The sequence below is a fragment of the Rosa chinensis genome, chromosome 4 (genome assembly GCF_002994745.2).
Source record: "Rosa chinensis cultivar Old Blush chromosome 4, RchiOBHm-V2, whole genome shotgun sequence".
In the NCBI taxonomy this organism is placed as follows: Eukaryota; Viridiplantae; Streptophyta; class Magnoliopsida; order Rosales; family Rosaceae; genus Rosa; species Rosa chinensis.
Window position 1 is genome coordinate 22,012,790 of NC_037091.1, and position 19,403 is coordinate 22,032,192.

Here is a 19,403-nt window from a genome sequence, read left to right on the forward strand (position 1 = left end):
TTTGTCGTCTAAATAATCTCAAACGACAGTAAATTGTCGTCGTAATGAGACTGACATAACAGAAAGAATATGATATCCATTGTCTAAACCATTTCCCAACATCACATATGTATAATTTCAAATCCTTTCACACAACACTTAAATGTCATACAAACCTAGCGTAGAACGACACTTAATTGTCCTCTGATGCTCCTTACAACCACATATAATTATCGTTTAAAGTAAATTAGCACAACCTTTAATTGTTGTTGTATGAGATAAGAGACTACATACGAGGTTTCATATTTCTTATTTAAGGGCATTCAGACCACACAAATAAGTCTTGCAAATATGCTTCACACAATAGCATTTAAAAAATTCTGTGGTTGTTTTGTCTATCAGACAATACAAAACGGTTGTTTGAATGCTTTTAAAGATACAGATCACAATGTTCCCAAAATGCAAAACTCATCAGACAACACAAGATTTTTAGTTTTTTATGTCGTCTGATTTTTCAGACGACAGAACACTTATGTCGTCTGATGCCCCCAAGAGACGACACCGTACTAGACGACACATTTTTGTTCGTTCAGACGACAGAACAGTTGTGTCGTCTGAAGGCCTTTTTGGCATAGTGTGAATTCAACATTTTTTCTTGGAGATTAACATCATTTATTAATTCTAGTGTAGAGCTCTATGCTGTTTGTAGGATTCTGTGCCTTTTGGAATTGGAAAACCGTAATGAAGCAAATTTTACCAACAGTAATGTATGGTTGTCGGGTTTATTTTTAAGTACCCATCTTATGTTTGTTAAATGTACCTGTTCTAAATCTTGGAAGAAGACTTATGCTTCTGATATAATTCAGTTTGATAATATTTTAATTTGAATTTTTTATTTTTATCTCTGCAGTAAAGGTTTCAGTTATGATCCTCCATTAGCCCTTAAACAGGGCTTACTAAAGGTAACATGAAATTATGTTTTCTCTATTTTTGCTTTCTTTGTGAGGAAAGGATTGAGATCAATTTTAGTTCTCACCACTTCTCACTTAGTTCTTAATTTTAGTATTGTCGTGTACATTTCGCTTTGTGTTGGGGCAGCTGGAAAGTTGGGTTAGTTAAAATATCTGTGGTTTCTGAAAACCTCTTTTTTGGTTTATAGCGATCGCAGGCTTTACCTCATGAAAACCAAAAAATATACTCATGAGCATTGTTTTCCTTTGTTGGTTTCAATGAGACTGGATTATAGTGTTCATAATAGACTTCATGAGAATGTAATTTTTTGGTTAAATTCAACCAAACTGAAATAAGTAGTAAATATCGAGCTATCATGATAATGTAAATTTCATAGGAGAGAGCAAGTTACCCAAATAAAGTCTGTTTTTCCTGCAAGGGGTCAAACTGATATATACCACCCTCTTTGGCCTGGATTTATGTTTACTCAGATTTATACCTTTAAAAACTTTCATTTAAATTTTCAGTTCTATGCACCATAAGTTTAGTTGAGAAAGAAGCGTGTTCTCCTTCCTTTTTGGTCGTAAAAACCCATGTTCAAATGACTTGCTGTAATTGCAAAAGAAGTCGTTCATTATTTTTTTCAGTGCAAATCCATTATTTTTGGTGACAGACTTAGAATTTTCTCAACCAACTTTTCTCTTTGTTCTGGAGAATTTGGTCCTTTAGATGATTATAGATTTATAGGACCATGATGAGTGCCTAAACATGTTGGGTAAATATGCTTTGAATAGGAATTATGCATTCTATACATTTTGGCATTTTGGCTTAGCAACTATTCAATGGCTCTGATCCAGTGTGTCCACTATTTAATTGTAAAATAATCATCAGTTGTATTTTTCATCTTTGAATTCAAAAGACGTAATAGTCGCTTCGATTGTAAAATTATACATAGGTCCCTGTTTTCCACCATTTTCCTAACAAAATGGTGTCGGCATTATTATAAAGACCTTAGAGCCTCACACTAATTTCCATGGGAATATCACGACCAGCTATCTGTCCAACACTTCAACAGCGGCAAATCGTTGGTGTTATATAAGAGATTCTAGGTCTGTCATGGTCCTATAAATCTATAATCATCCACAGGACCAAATGTTTAGGGGATTCAATTACATGTTTTATATGTAATTGTGTGAGCTGGAATCAGATTCCATTTCCTATATTGCACATGAGTATTATTAGTCACTAATTAACAATAGACTCCAATGTATCTGAAATTAGAAGTTTGATGATTAATGGGGCCATCAACTATATATAGAAATAGAAACTACTGGTGAAACTTTATGCTGTGTTCTTTTAGCAAGGACAGTATCTTGCTTTATGTTATAATTTTTTCTTTCCAGAATGTATTGGATAAATTTGGGTTTTGCACTATTTCAACTACTGTGCAGTAGAGTTACAATTGCCCTTGTTAAAATTTCAGACTTTAAGGTTTAAGGGACTTAACCCAGAATGACCTCTTTTCTGTTAAGGAGTTAACCACCTCTTTGTAATAAGCATGTCTAATATATTTAATTATATAATAAGTAATAATAGAACTGGAGTTGGGTTCTTCTGTGAACTCCATGTATTATGAGTGAGTAATTAATGAAAGAAGATGATTCCATGTCATTTTGATTGTGTTTTATTATCTGATTATATAAGATGATACACTATAGTTAATAATTTATATTGTACCAGCTCATTTCAGCAATTTGTTAACTCTTGTTGTAACAATTACGTAGGCATATGATAAAATACCCGAGTAAAGAAGCTTTAATTGCATTTAAAGAAGCCAAAGGCGACCGCTGGGCATAGAAATCACAGTTCGTTAAGAAGTTATACTAAGTGATTTTCTATTTTTTTTCCTTACACTAATATCATTGAACTTTGACAAGAAACTTTGTTTTAAATATTAGCGTTTCATTATGACTTACATTGTTATATGTATTTGTAGTGGGCGGTAAAGGATCGGAAAGGGTATACCCAACAACAACTTGACGAGGTCCGCATTGAAGTAGCCAACTACTTACAGACTCTGCTGTAGGTTCTGACCAGTTTGTTGATTTTGAGTTAGGCTAGCTTTTAATTAACTTTTTTGTAGCAATTATGAACAAACATGAATACTAATTGCTAGGCTAGCTTTGTAGTAGGTGAATTGGAGTTTTATTTTGCCCATTTTGTAAACTGTTAAGGATGATGATTTCAGATATAATACCCCAATATTCAAATCACTCTTGTCAACTGTCGAAATTACAATCTATAATAGCGGCTACATATTTTGTGGACATCATTCTCTTTATAGAATGTGATGTCTAGATATAAAGTTGAAATCATTTTTAACCATAAAAACTGATGTCCAGTAATACAAATACATCAGTTCCAAAATGAAAATCGATGTTACTAAAATATACAGACATCGATTTTTTTTCAAAAACGATATATTACTGAGTACCAGACATCGATTTTTTGTCAATAATGATATATTACTGAGTACCAGACATCAGTTCCAGAACTAAAATCGATGTTACTAAGATTTATTAACATCGTTTTTTCCTTACACACTAATGTTAAAGTAAGTAAATATATCGGTTCCTACAATACTAGACCTTGTATATTGAATCTAAAATCATGGTATATGTGGCAAATTAAGCTTCAAAATCATGAAGAACAAGAAATGTTTATAGGAACCGATGTTTGTAACAGTATCAGTCATCGGTTCCTAAATCAATAACGATGTTAAAACGCAAACTTGTGTTGTGCAATATATATTTTTTTAAGCATTAAATACAATAAAATGTGGGTTTAACAATAGTAAAACATGCAAGTTTGTTATCATTTAAACCTATTTACATCGATTTATAATGAGGAACCGATGTCTAAACGAATACTAGACATCGGCTAAAAACCGATGTCTGGATTTTTCGGATCTTTCTCATCACCCACAAAGACATCGATCAGTTTTTTGTTTCTCATCGGTTTTTGGCCGATGTCTGGGGCCATAATTCTACATAATTCTCATCGGTTTTTGGCCGATGTCTTCTCACAATTCTTCTTGAAATTTCATTTAGAATTTCAGCCACCTGAGAATCATTGAACAAAGAAGCTTTCCTGAGCTGAATTAAATTGGAAACCATGTTTGGGTTGAATGGCTTTTCATTCAAAATATAACGGATGTACTTGCACAAAATCTCCTCCATGCCAAAACCTGTCTGGATACAAATTAGAGACGGTTGTCAAAATCACTCTCATAAAGATATGAAATGCTACAAGAGCACGCCATAGTCCAATAAAATGAATCTTTTTTTTTTTTTTGTTGAAATGATCCCACTTTGCAACTCAGTGATATGCATATATTCACTTCCTTGGTCCAACAGTGAGATGATAATGTAAGTATGCTGAGTTGTAACTATAAAAAACTAATGCATGTACATGGTGTATCAACAAGAGTAGAAATGTCACCTTTTGCACGAGTTATTTCAGGGCATCAGGCGTGATCTGGTCGGAGCCATTTTGAAACATTTCGTCTATTAATTTGCATAGCATAGCATTTTTATTGACCTGTTACAAGAAATCAGGACCTCTGAGTCTTAAACCCTAAAACTGTAAATCAATTGAGCAGAAAAAGAAGAGAAAACATACCAGTTTCTTGCGTTTATATCGAGGGGAAGAGAACTTTTTAACGGTCTTGACAACGGCGATGACAAAAGTGAGACCGGCATAAGCGAGAGGAAGACCAACTCTGGATCTAGGAATGGCCTGTGTGACAAAGCCGGTGAAATCCACCAGGTCCAAGGCCTTCTCTTGAATCCAGGGTAGAACCTCTTCCACTTCTTCAACAGCTTCTTCTTCTTCTGCTGCTTTACTGCTTTTTTTAGGGCTCATCGTCGTCGGCGGAGGATTGGAATTACTCTTCGCCGCCGTTATCCGCGGATAACGGCCTGCTAGCTCAGACTCTCACAGCTACAGACACAGGTGCGACTGTGGGACGAAGCAAAGGGAGACCTTTGGGTGGGGCGCGAGGGAACAATTAGGAAGCAAAGGAAGTGGCCAAAGAAGAAGCCATGAGCGACAAGTTTAGTTTACTACTGGTTTGGTTGTCGGAGAGATGGATTTGGGGTATAGGTGTAGCCGTGTAGAAGATAAGAGGGAGAGAGGGGAGAGGTCTAGGTTTTGGATCCGATGGATTTGGTGTCGGCGTAGAACAGAGGTCTTGGATCCGATGGATTTGAAGTGTAGGCGGTGATGGTTGTAGGTTTTGGTTTTGGGGAGACGCCGTAGGGAGTATGAGGATATTTTGGTTTTGGTTTTGGTTTTGGCCCTCAATTTGAATCTGTTTCGAGAGAGAGTGAGGAGGTTAGAGTTTTTTGTTATTTTTTTTTGCTCTAGTGTTAGGGTTTCAAGCCCAGCATATATCAATTTTGGACTTCAATATGAGGTTTGGCACCACTAACACGGTGGGAAACTTGGCGCTCAATTTTTTTTAGAGTCACACAACAGTTTTTATCTTAAACGTCTTCTGAACTAGTTCCTAAGTCCTTATCAGACGACAGCTCTTAACAAAATGATGTCTGAAAAAAAAAATCATTCACACGACAGATAATTGCATAGCGTCGTCTGATTCAATTTTTGTAGTAGTGTTGGTATGGTTACATAATCAAAAAATAAAATTATGCATTTTAGTAGCATATTTTAGTATGTACGACCATTTTCTTTTGCCTTGCAACTTACCAAACACCTAGAAATTGCTTTTCGTTATCACAACACTTTTAAAAACAGTTTACCAAATACCTCAGCTACTTCTTCTCACAGCAAGTTCGGAAGTGCTTCCTCTCACAGCATGTTCGGAAGTGCTCATTCTCACAACACAACAATCTCAAACTAAGCCTAAATTAGGTTTATTTCCAATTTCAAAAGCAGTGTAATTTGGTGAGGAAACAAGCTACAAATATAAGTTAGAGAGCAGACATTTGTTATGATATCTATAATAAGAATTTAATGATCTATGAATCTCATGGTGGAATTGTTGGGAAAGTAAGTCCATGAGGTCAGATTATTATTTTAGGTTTGGTTTAGAAAGCTGGCTTTCCATTTGAGAAGAGCCTCTTCTTCACTAGAACTAGAATTCTAGCATAAGCAAAAGCATTGTTTGGTGATGAAACCAGCAGAAAATACAAGATAACGCAAGCCGGAAAGCAAGCTTTACTATAAAAAGCTAGCTGATATTTTCATGATTCCCATGGTTTTGTATGTGTTTCCTATATAAAACGTTAATTCCAGCTAGTACTTCATGTAAGTATTCTACAATGGTTGTAGTAGCTATATATATTGTTATGGAATGTTATAACTTCATAGTTGAAAGTTCTGTATAAATTTGCTTTCATAAGTCATAACTATGATGGTCTTGGTCGATTTGGGGAGACTCTGGAGTCTGGAGTGTTTCATGGGCGTTATTTATAGTGGTCTGTATTGGTAATTAGGTGGCATTAGCTATTGTTCTACGTGTGCCCTAGTTTAGACTAGAGAAGTCTCTAATAATAAAAGAATATAATAAAAGAATAGCTATTGGCGTTCAATTTGATGAAAGCCACCTAACCATGAAAAAGGTAGCTAGAGATGTTCACATCGATCACCATTGGTGGAGGAACATTTATCATCAACACTCTTTGGCAATCAGAAGGCCAAGGGTCAGATTTCTTGTTGGGAAATGATTTCCTTCTCCAACAGAGATTTGTTCAAGATGAAGAAACTACGGGCTTCAGACATGGAGAAAGAATGTTTTGGGCCGACAGACTTACCCAAGCAAAAAGTGTAGTAGGACCAAACTTTACTACGTAATATCAGATATCGCAACAAAATAGTGGTGATCATAAGCCCTACAAGCCCAGATTTGAACTTGTGCTTCAAATTAAGCAACAAAAAGAATTGTTTATCGAAGATTCTTCTAAAGAAGAAGAGGAAGGAACTACCCAAGATGAAGAAACTAGTTTCATCCATGAGCATAACCTCAAGCACTTTCAAAATAAGCTCGACTCTCAGAAAATTCCTAGTTTTGATAAAATCAAGAAAATGCTCAAACAAAATATAGATGTCGAACCTCAGAAATTTTGGGAAAAAGACCCAATGGTCTGTGAATTAAGATTACATGATATGAATGTTATATGTCATGTCAAAGTCATTCCTCAATACAAAGAGGAAAATCAAAAAGAATTCAAGAAAGATATAGAAGGTCTCCTGAACAAGAGATTAATTCAACCATCTGCTAGCCCTCATCATGCTCCAACATTCTACGTGAGAAACCATACAGAAAATGTTAGAGGAAAAGCTAGAATGGTGATTGACTACAGAGATGTTAATAAAAAGACAGTTAAAGATGGTTATCAAATAGCTCAAGTAAGAGTCTTGATCAATCAGCTCAAAGGAGCTAAGGTCTTTTCAAAATTCGATGCAAAGTCGGGTTTTTGGCAAGTCAAGATGCATCTAGATGGTGTTCCTCTCACTGCATTGGGAACACCACAAGGTCATTACGAATGGTTAGTAATGTCTTTTGGCCTAAAACAAGCCCCTTCAATCTTCCAGAGAAAGATGGATGACATCTTCAAACATGTTGCTGAATTCTGCGTCATCTACATTGATGACATCCTTGTCTTCTCCAAAAATAGAGAAGAACACATGAAACACCTTCATGAAGTTGTAAAGCTAATAGTTTGGCATGGAATTATTCTAGGAGAAAAGAAAGTCTATAAACATCAAGAATGGAGTGATAAAGCTCCAACCCCATATCCTTGAGAAAATCTGGAAATTCCCATATAAAATTCCTGACACTAAGAGCCTAGAAAGATTCTTAAGAGTCATCAACTATGGAATGGATTTTATTCCCAAGATCTCAAGACTAACAGTAATGTTATCTCCTAAAACAAGTTCCAAAAGAAAATGGAACTTTACAAAAGATGATGAAAAAATTGTGAAGCAGATGAAATCTCTCTGCAAAAATCTCCCTCCTTTACAACAACCAGAAGAGAATGATGAAATAATTCTCCAAACTGATGCCGGTGATAATTACTGGTCCGGTGCTGTTCTGACAAAAACACCTGGAACTAATATTGAAAAAATCTGTAAATTTTGTAGTGGCAAGTTCAGCCCTGCATAACAAAATTATCCTACAGGAGAAAAAGAAATTTTGGCTGTTAAGAAAATAATTTTAAATTCTCTAGATTTTTTAGGAAAAATTTTTACTGTACGCACTGATTGTGCTAGAGTAAAAAAAAAAAAAAATTTAAACTTGATAAAGCTGCTGATAGAGGAAGATTAGCAAACTGGCAATTATTTCTTAACCAATATGATTATAATGTTGAATTAATTGCAGGAAACAAGAATTATCTTCCAGACACCCTAATCAGAGAAATGGCAATGTTTAGCCGAAGAAAAGGCGATGAAGGTTGCAATCCCAGAAACAGAAGAACAGGAAAAGAACTTGAAAATCCCAAGGAGTCTAAACAAAAGATCCTCAAAAGATTTCTACTAGGACCAAAAGGTCTAGCCATAACTAATCAATCCCAGGTATAGCATTAGCTAACCCGTCTCAAACGACAGACGATAAAGGCACATCAAGACCGTTTAAGGCTGTTGCTTTGCCAAAAAGCAAACCAACTCCGTCTGGAGTAATAAATATTTTTAATTATAAATTGAAAACCTTCAAAGAATCTATATTCAGAACTGGCAAAAAATTAGCATATCACCAGAAAACTATTTTAGATAACATTTTCTATGCTTTTCAGGAAAGAAACAGTGGACTCATGTTCCCATATTTGTTTGCCCTAGCTGAAGAACTCCATGAAAATCCCAGACCACAGTTTGAAGAAATTTATGAAAATACATAACAGAGTGTTGATCAAAATGAAAAAAAATCCAGTATCTTGAAGATCCTGAGTGTGTTAAAGTTCCTGTTTTGGCACTAAACGAATCAGACTGGTTTGACTTTCATAATCTTATTGGAACTCACAATTCCGACTCATGTCTACCTCCAACCGTCTTCACTGTCCCTAGACCTTATGTTGGAAGATATGTAGTTAATTTTCAGAGTGAACATCCTCAAGAACACAATCTCTGGCTTGTTGAAAATGGTTTTGTCCACAATCTTTGGACTAAAACAAATGATGATCTTATGGGACTACCACCCATCATTGTCAACACGGTCAAGAATGTTAGAAAAAATGACTGCATTCTCATATTGAAGTTTAGATCTACTCCACCAGAGTGGATTCAGAACAAAAATGGCGCGGTTGACTGTATTTCTCCATATCACTATGTGAGAATCATTCAAGTGAAGTATCTTCACCCTGCATGTGTTGGATATAACGGCCAACCCAATTCTAGTATCCCTTAGATGAAAGCAATGTCTCTAGAATATATTAAAAAATCATCGAAAAAGATATAGAAAATACATTCCTGGCAGCAAGAGAAAAAATTATTGTTACTGTATATGACCATCCTGAGGTTATTAGCAGTGACATGTTCCTATCCCTTAAGAGAAAAGAAATCGACTCCACATTAGCCAATTTTCAGTGGATCGAAAAAATTGAAAAAGACAACCACTACAAGATGTATGAAGATACAGACATGGAAGAAAATGGAACTAAAGTTAGGGTGGAAAGCAACTCTTTTGTCTTAGGCCATAATTCAGAAATGGACGAAAACATGTGAGGCAGCAGGTGTGGATGATGCGGCTGAAATAGCCTCACAATTTAACCCTGCAAAATGTAGTTGTCAGTATAGGATAAGCAGGGATCGTTCAGTCCGGGGATTGTAGGGTACACCTACACAAAAAGGTCAATTAACAAATAAAAGAATAAAATGGGGGGTTTTGAAAGTTGGTTTCTAATCTACTTAAAATAAAAACAAAACAAATAAAACTATATACAATGATCGATTTCCCTAACCTAGACCAATACCACTCGGAAATTACTAAGTGTAAAAACAGAAAATTCATTTCAACATGCTACAAAAATGTGCCCATCTTTAATGCCTAGATAAGAGCTCAAATGAAAAGCCTCAGCGGATCAATCCACTTATCTGATTCGTTCTAATGTAGGCATGGATCGGAAAAGTCCTTACCAAGCCTAATACTACTAATTTTCGAAAACACTCAGCGTAATTCTCTTAACTAGCAGTATTATCTAACCCTCGAATCAACTCACACGTGCAAATTAACCATTAGACATAGAATTTAACACGTAATTTCCAGAATCGTTTACCCATTGAACATAGTTTTTACCACTTTTTAGAACTAATTGCTACTTGTTTAACTCAGCGCCTTAACAAATAACAATTACTCTTGGTAAATTAAGAAAACACACAAGAACTCTCACCATTATTCTAGCATGCAAACTTATTAACCTAACTCTGAAAATTACCTAAACACGTAAAAGGGCACAAGATTGTAACATGCATCATAAAAGAATTCTCGAAATTAACTCAATAATAAACTGAAAATCTCAAAAATATTAATAAAAATATTCTGAAAATTCCATGTCTCCAATTACACAACTCACAAATTGAAACACACAAAACCGAAACAAAAATTATAAGTAGAGTCATAGTTACACTTTGAAGCTTTCCTCAGCGGCTTAGCAACAAGGTGATGAACTTGTCTCTGCTTTGGTGGTGGAGCGTCCTTGACTCAGTGCCTAAGAGCTTTGTAGATTGATGGATGGATGGTGTCACGGTCTTGTAGGAGATGGAGGTTTAAGGAGTGAATTGGGCAGAGTCTCGAAAAAGTTTTTGGCCAGGAAGTGATAGGAAATGAATTATCTTGGCTGGGAAGTGATCTTGGCTGGGAAGTGATGCAAATTCAGTTCTGGACGTTGCCTATTTATAGGGGAGCATTGGTTGGCTTTCCCAACTGAAACGTCTTCTTTATGGCCTTAACTCCTCTCATAATGGGGCAATTCCTTTAATTTCCAAGCTGAAACATCTTTCTCTTATTTATTTTTCTAGCTGAAACATCTTTTTCGTTTATTCCTCAACTGAAAACGTCTTTTCTCCTTTATTCCCCAACTGAAAACGTCTTTCTCTTATTTATTTTCCAGCTGAAACATCTTTTTCTTTTATTCCTCAACTGAAAACATCTTTTCTCCTTTATTTCCCTTCTTCATTGCTTGGTCAAATATCTTAATGCTTTATTTTATGACTCCATCATTGCTGTTTCCAAGAGTTCAACCAGGCAACGTTTCCTACAACAAGCAGGAGAATATCAGAATTTTCTAGAGAAAATAAAGGGAATTAAAATGTTAAAGACCGCAAAAACAGTTGACAGTTTGGAATCCTGATCCAGCTAGGATTTTTCATGAATTTTACTTTTTCCTCCTATTTCACTCCAAACACTCAACAAGACTTTCAAAATGACTTAATGACTCAAAACACTAAACTAAGGGAGAAATAAGGCTAAAATGAGGCACATAATTAATAATATCGTCACACTTTTTTGCTCCTATCAACTACCCCACACTTAGCTTTTGCTAGTCCCTTAGCAAAACAAAAATACAAAACAAAACAACGACTCAACAAAAAAACAAGTAAATGACTCTACTTCCCCTAACTGTTGTCTCAGAGACTCCAAACTCATGGCTTTCACGTTAAACACTTAATCAAAATTGCATAGATAATTCCATGGTTAATAAACCTGTGACATTCATATGACTAAGCAAGATATGGAGAACCTAAGTTATACAGTGAATGATAGCATGTTTCGAACAAGTCCAATCCAAACTCACAGGGCATACTCTCGATTTTTCTCTCAGAAATGGCTATGCTTAAAAGCTTCACTCTCAAGTATATGCAAGAGAATAAATTGTAAGGCAACAAACAGCTTGCATATTTCATCAATAAATGCATTTTGTGAAGAATTATTAAAGACCTCATGAAATGACTAAGTGCACAAATGGACCTAAACCATAAGCTCGACTGCGTACCTGACTCCACTAACCAAAGACTGCCCATCTCAAGGATCAAGTTAGCACTTAAAACAGGTTGTAATGGGGCTAAGCTAGGGTTCTCGAAATGAAGATTAAGGATACAAAAATCCTAAGGACCTAGCAGAGCACATAAGGACCACCTTATGTCATCATTTTTGTAGACCAAATATCATTGTTTTGGGCCAAACCTTCACTCTAACCAACATGGGAATGGACAAAGGCATAATTTTCAACTTTGAGCCTTCTACAAATTTGAAAGTCCAAAACCACACTTCAACAATTTCCCAAGAGTTTTCTTTTCAATTTTTCTTCTATTTTGCCTCTTTTCTTTCTTTCTTTTTCATTTTCATTTTCTTTCTTCTTTTTTTTTACGGCAAATTTTTTTTTTTCTCTTCTTTTTTTCTTGGATTTTCCCCACCCCACACTTGTCTTTCATCGTCACCCCTACATACTATGTCATGCTCTACTAAGTCCCTAAGATAAGGGTAGAGATATCCTGTACTAAGCTCATGGTAGGGTAGTGAGGGTGATGAAACAAAGGTTTTCAACGTAGGCTCAAAGGGGTTCATTCTAAGGAGTCCCACGACGGGCACAGTTGGGGACACATGCTTGTTTGGCTATGGTGGTTACCCTAATGCCTTCTATCCTATCCAGGATTAGTGCATATTATGGCATACAAGTTTTGACAGTCACAACAGCCGAGTTCTAGTACTCTCTAGTCCATTAAAATCTATGGCACATGATCATTGGATTTCAAAGAATGATGAGGTTTTGCAAATACAGCCATGAAATTCTAGAATTATCAATTAAGCACTCAAAAAGAAAGTATTTTAGCTCAACAGCTCACTTAGGGTCAAATGAATCAGACTTAATCCTAGCATGATTAATGAACCAAGTTACAATCCTATCTCAAATCTTCATACAAGGATCACAACGTCGATTAACCACAGAATTCAATTAAGTCCTATTTCGATTGTGAAAACCTTCAGCCATGAATTCAGAGACATGTTCATCCTAGACGTTAGGGGCATCCTAAGACTCAAACACACAAAAAGACTCTATAAAACCAACTTCTTCTTTTTTCTTTTTTTCTTTTTTCTTTTTTTTTTTTTAACTGAAAAAAATTCTGAAATAAAGGTGTAAACCCACCCCACACTTAGAATCTACATTGTCCTCAATGTAGGCAAAAAATATGGTATATAGACCCTAAATATGGGGGGCTACGAAAATAAGAGAAGGGTAAAATAAACAAACAAATAAAGAGACAAGTACAATTCAACCGAAGCAAGTGAAGGGATAGAAATTTCAAACTCTCGTTGATGGCTCCTCCACAGCTTCGATTGAAATGGGTTGCCTCCCATGTAGCGCTTAATATTTATAGTCCTTCAGCCTGGACTCTTCTCCTTGTTCACACGTCATAGGGTGCCTCCTGGAGGGGTATCTCTTCCAATGTGTGCCCCACCAAGGACTCATAGTAGGGCTTGAGACGTTGCCCATTTACCTTGAACTCCTTCCCCGTCTTCTCAACTCTACAGCACCATGAGTAAACACATTTGTAACTATAAATGGACCAACCCAACGAGAACGAAGTTTACCCGGGAATAGCTTAAGTCTGGAATGGAATAACAGAACTTTCTGGCCCACTTGGAAGCTTTTTCCGCGAATCATTTTGTCATGGTAGGCCTTTGTCTTCTCCTTGTAGATCCATGAAGCATCGTAGGCCTCATTCCTTATCTCCTCAAGCTCATTTAGCTGTAGCTTCCTATGTAGGCCCGCTTCATCATAATCCATGTTGAACTTCTGGACAGCCCACCAAGCCTTGTGCTCTAGCTCCACTGGAAGGTGGCATGCCTTTCCGTAGGCCAACCTAAAGGGAGACATCCCAATAGGCGTCTTGTAGGCCGTTCTGTAGGCCCACAACGCATCATCCAATCTCTGGCTCCAATCCTTCCTTGTCGGGCCCACTGTCTTCTCAAGTATCCTCTTGATCTCCCTGTTGGATACCTCTACTTGGCCACTGGTCTGAGGGTGGTAGGGCGTGGACACCTTATGGGTTACCCCATACTTCTTCAGCAAAGCCTCGATTGTACGGTTGCAAAAGTGAGAACCTCCATCACTGATTAGCACACGTGGCACTCCAAACCTGGAAAATATGTTAGTTTTCAAGAAACCTGCAACCACTTTTGAATCGTTATTCCTGGTGGCTTTTGCTTCCCCGGCAACGGCGCAAAAAATTGATGCGGCTGAAATAGCCTCACAATTTAACCCTGCAAAATGTAGTTGTCAGTATAGGATAAGCAGGGATCGTTCAGTCCGGGGATTGTAGGGTACACCTACACAAAAAGGTCAATTAACAAATAAAAGAATAAAATGGGGGGTTTTGAAAGTTGGTTTCTAATCTACTTAAAATAAAAACAAAACAAATAAAACTATATACAATGATCGATTTCCCTAACCTAGACCAATACCACTCGGAAATTACTAAGTGTAAAAACTGAAAATTCATTTCAACATGCTACAAAAATGTGCCCATCTTTAATGCCTAGATAAGAGCTCAAATGAAAAGCCTCAGCGGATCAATCCACTTATCTGATTCGTTCTAATGTAGGCATGGATCGGAAAAGTCCTTACCAAGCCTAATACTACTAATTTTCGAAAACACTCAGCGTAATTCTCTTAACTAGCAGTATTATCTAACCCTCGAATCAACTCACACGTGCAAATTAACCATTAGACATAGAATTTAACACATAATTTCCAGAATCGTTTAACCATTGAACATAGTTTTTACCACTTTTTAGAACTAATTGCTACTTGTTTAACTCAGCGCCTTAACAAATAACAATTACTCTTGGTAAATTAAGAAAACACACAAGAACTCTCACCATTATTCTAGCATGCAAACTTATTAACCTAACTCTGAAAATTACCTAAACACGTAAAAGGGCACAAGATTGTAACATGCATCATAAAAGAATTCTCGAAATTAACTCAATAATAAACTGAAAATCTCAAAAATATTAATAAAAATATTCTGAAAATTCCATGTCTCCAATTACACAACTCACAAATTGAAACACACAAAACCGAAACAAAAATTATAAGTAGAGTCATAGTTACACTTTGAAGCTTTCCTCAGCGGCTTAGCAACAAGGTGATGAACTTGTCTCTGCTTTGGTGGTGGAGCGTCCTTGACTCAGCGCCTAAGAGCTTTGTAGATTGATGGATGGATGGTGTCACGGTCTTGTAGGAGATGGAGGTTTAAGGAGTGAATTGGGCAGAGTCTCGAAAAAGTTTTTGGCCAGGAAGTGATAGGAAATGAATTATCTTGGCTGGGAAGTGATCTTGGCTGGGAAGTGATGCAAATTCAGTTCTGGACGTTGCCTATTTATAGGGGAGCATTGGTTGGCTTTCCCAACTGAAACGTCTTCTTTATGGCCTTAACTCCTCTCATAATGGGGCAATTCCTTTAATTTCCAAGCTGAAACATCTTTCTCTTATTTATTTTTCCAGCTGAAACATCTTTTTCTTTTATTCCTCAACTGAAAACGTCTTTTCTCCTTTATTCCCCAACTGAAAACGTCTTTCTCTTATTTATTTTCCAGCTGAAACATCTTTTTCTTTTATTCCTCAACTGAAAACATCTTTTCTCCTTTATTTCCCTTCTTCATTGCTTGGTCAAATATCTTAATGCTTTATTTTATGACTCCATCATTGCTGTTTCCAAGAGTTCAACCAGGCAACGTTTCCTACAACAAGCAGGAGAATATCAGAATTTTCTAGAGAAAATAAAGGGAATTAAAATGTTAAAGACCGCAAAAACAGTTGACAGTTAGGAATCCTGATCCAGCTAGGATTTTTCATGAATTTTACTTTTTCCGCCTATTTCACTCCAAACACTCAACAAGACTTTCAAAATGACTTAATGACTCAAAACACTAAACTAAGGGAGAAATAAGGCTAAAATGAGGCACATAATTAATAATATCGTCACACTTTTTTGCTCCTATCAGTGGAAAGAACCGAAAGCAACTTTTGCTTTTATAAAGTATCTTTTACTTTTCAAAAAGAAGAAGGTGAAAAACATTTCACCTAAAGAAATCTGCTTTTCGTCGGTTGACCTCAATCATCCGAAGCACTCACAAAAGCAAAAAATAATGGAGTTGTCCTGTACATTTTTATGTTTTGAATTCCAGTTTGAGTTCCGCTCCCTATATATGGAGCCTTAGAGTCAGTTTGTAGGGTATCATAAAATTGAGCAGAATCATATTCTCTCAAAGAGTAAGAAAGCCCAAGTCGTAGTAATAGTAGTGTGCTCTTCCTGTAAGCTCCAGTGTGGAGTGTGCTTTTATTCCAAGTAATTAAGTACTTGTAAACTCAGTTATGAGTAACTAAAACAGCTTTAGCTGTTTACCCAAGAGTGAGGCTCTGGGTTTATTAGTCTGTATTTATGTTTAATAAATAAACTTTAGTGTGTGCCCATTGTATTGTCACAAAAATATTTGTTCTATATAATTTTTAGTCTATATATATGTTAGAAAGCTTGCAAACTTTTATAAAATCTTGCATTTACCAAAGTTTTCCTCACTAAGGCAGCAGTGATTCCGCCCTGTTAGTAACTGCTTAGACACGAGTTCATTAGGTGAATTTGTGGCATGTTGAAAGCTAGTTCTTAGGTAGAAGGATTTCTGTTCATCTGCATGATATATTAAATTTTTGCAAAAATTCCAACAGTATCCCAAATAGTAGAACTTAACAATATTAGTTAGATATACCAAAATGATGTTGAAAACTTGAAATGCATAGTTCATACACCATTCTGATAATTTTCAAAGTTCATACACCAAAATGTAGAATCATCTATATTTCATACACCATTTGTGATAATATCTCTTTTTTTTTAAATTCCTGGCGTAGAATTTGCATGGTGAACGGATCAAGACAAATCGTATTTCCTACCATTTTGAGGCTGTCAGCGGCCTACTGCACCTACGGTACGGTTGTTATTTCCTAAATTAGGTTTATTTCCAATTTCAAAATTAAAGCGGTGTAATTTGGTGAGGAAACAAGCTGCAAATATAAGTTAGAGAGCAGACATATGTTATGATACCTATAATAAGAATTTAATGATCTATGAGTCCATGAGGTCAGATTATTATTTTAGGTTTGGTTTAGAAAGCTGTCTTTCCATTTGAGAAGAGCCTCTTCTTCACTAGAACTAGAATTCTAGCAGAAGCAAAAGCATTGTTTGGTGATGAAACCAGCAGAACATATAAGATAACGCAAGCCCGAAAGCAAGCTTTACTGTAAAAAGCTAGCTGATATTTTCATGATTCCCATGGTTTTGTATGTGTTTCCTATATAAAACGTTAATTCTAGCTAGTACTTCATGTAAGTATTCTACAATGGTTGCAGTAGCTATTGTTATGGAATGTTATAACTTCAGAGTTGAAAGTTCTGTATAAATTTGCTTTGACTTAACTATGATGGTTTTATAGAAAGAATAATCTGGGCAGAATGATAATTCTATTCATTCGTATGAAATATATACAGAGTATCTACTTGGTTCTCCAACAAGTCAGGAGACCAAAAAGGAATGACAACTATGCAATTACAATTGAATACAAATTGATACAGTTTATTCTAACAGATCAATCCTAATTATATGCCAAGATAGACTATCAATCTAATTGAATGTCAAGATATACTTTCCAACACTCCCCCTCAAGTTGGAGAGTGAATGTCAAGAACTCCCAACTTGCACATGAGCGATTTAAACTTATCTTTCCCCAAAGCCTTGGTGAACACATCCGCCAATTGTTGTGAAGAAATCACATGTCGAGTGACAACTTCACCTTGTAAAATTTTATCCCGAATGAAATGGCAATCCATCTCAATATGCCGTGTTCTTTCATGAAATACAGGATTCGCAGCAATATGCAAGGCTGCTTGATTATCACAATGTAAAATAGCAGGACTTGAAATAGGCATATGTAAATCAGCTAATAAGTATCGCAACCAAGTAAGCTCACAACATGTACCTGCCATAGCTCTATATTCAGCTTCTGCGCTTGATAGTGATACAGTCTTTTGTCTCTTGGTACGCCATGAGATAAGAGAATCTCCCAAGAACACACAATAACCAGTAGTAGATCGACGAGTGATAGGACAACCCGCCCAATCAGAATCACAAAATGCTCTTAAGTTTAGATTATTATTAGAACGTAAAAGCAAGCCTTGGCCGGGAGAAGACTTCAAATATCTGACAACTCGAAGTGCAGCAGCCATGTGAGGTTGACGTGGCTCATGCATGAATCTACTAAGAATATGAACAGAGTATGTGATATCAGGTCTGGTAATTGTAAGATAGATAAGTCGACCAACTAAACGCCTATATGCAGCAGAATCTTTAAGTGGTTCTCCTTTATTTGAAAGCTTCGATTCCTCCATAGGGAACTCAATTGGCTTAGCACCCAAGTAGCCACTATCTTTGATAATCTCCAAGGCATATTTACGTTGAGATATGTAAATCCCTTTCTTGGAACGAGCATTTCAATGCCTAGGAAAAATTTAAGATCACCTAAGTCCTTGATACGAAAACGAGTATGAAGGAACTGCTTCAGAGCACTAATAGACTCCATATTGTTCCCTGTGATTAGAATATCGTCCACATAGATCAACAAGATAGTGAGGGATGTACCATTCTTGCGGACAAATAAAGAATAATCGGCTTTGGATTGAGAAACACCAGCAGTAAGAATAGCCTCTGTGAATTTTGAAAACCATTGACGAGAGGCCTGTTTCAATCCGTATAACGACTTGTGGAGGCGACACACAAGGTTCTCCCCCTGTCGCCGAAGACCAGGAGGAGGAGACATATAAATTTCTTCCAATAAATCACCATTGAGGAAAGCATTATTAACATCTAATTGATGTAAAGACCAATTCTGACTAGCAGCAACAGCAAGAAGACAGCGAACAGTGATCATTTTTGCAGTAGGAGAAAAAGTATCATGATAATCGATACCTGCAGCCTGAGTCAAGCCCCGAGCAACAAGACGAGCCTTATAACGCTCAACAGAACCATCGGCCTTACGCTTAATCCGATAGACCCATTTACAACTGATGGGGCGTTTGCCAGGGGGTAAAGGAACAAGACTCCATGTCCGATTGTCAATAAGGGCTTGAAGCTCAGAATGCATAGCTTCTTGCCATTTGGGATCGGCTGCAGCAATAACATAAGATGTCGGTTCCTCATCCCGACTCACATTAGCAACATAATTGAGATGTGAAGGCGAATACCGATGATAGGATAAATAGTGACAAAGGGGATATCTCGTACCTGGTGGAGGACTTGGCGAGGCTGATGAAGATTGGTGTGGAGGCAGAATCACCTGCGAGCAAACGTAGTCCTTGAGGCGGACGTTGGCTTCTTTGGTACGTTGGGAACGACGGAGAGGA

General features: G+C 36.6%; 1 protein-coding gene across 1 annotated transcript; it reads right to left on the reverse strand.

Moving 5' to 3' along the window:
• Nucleotides 1-3,941: 3,941 nt before the first annotated feature.
• On the reverse strand, nt 3,942-4,854 carry LOC121052807. Its single transcript, XM_040518688.1, has 2 exons — nt 4,612-4,854; nt 3,942-4,181 (listed from the first exon to the last, which is right to left on the reverse strand). The coding sequence occupies exons 1-2, from the start codon at nt 4,852-4,854 to the stop codon at nt 3,942-3,944; spliced, it is 483 nt and encodes a 160-aa protein (XP_040374622.1).
• Between the last annotated feature and the right edge of the window lie 14,549 nt (nt 4,855-19,403).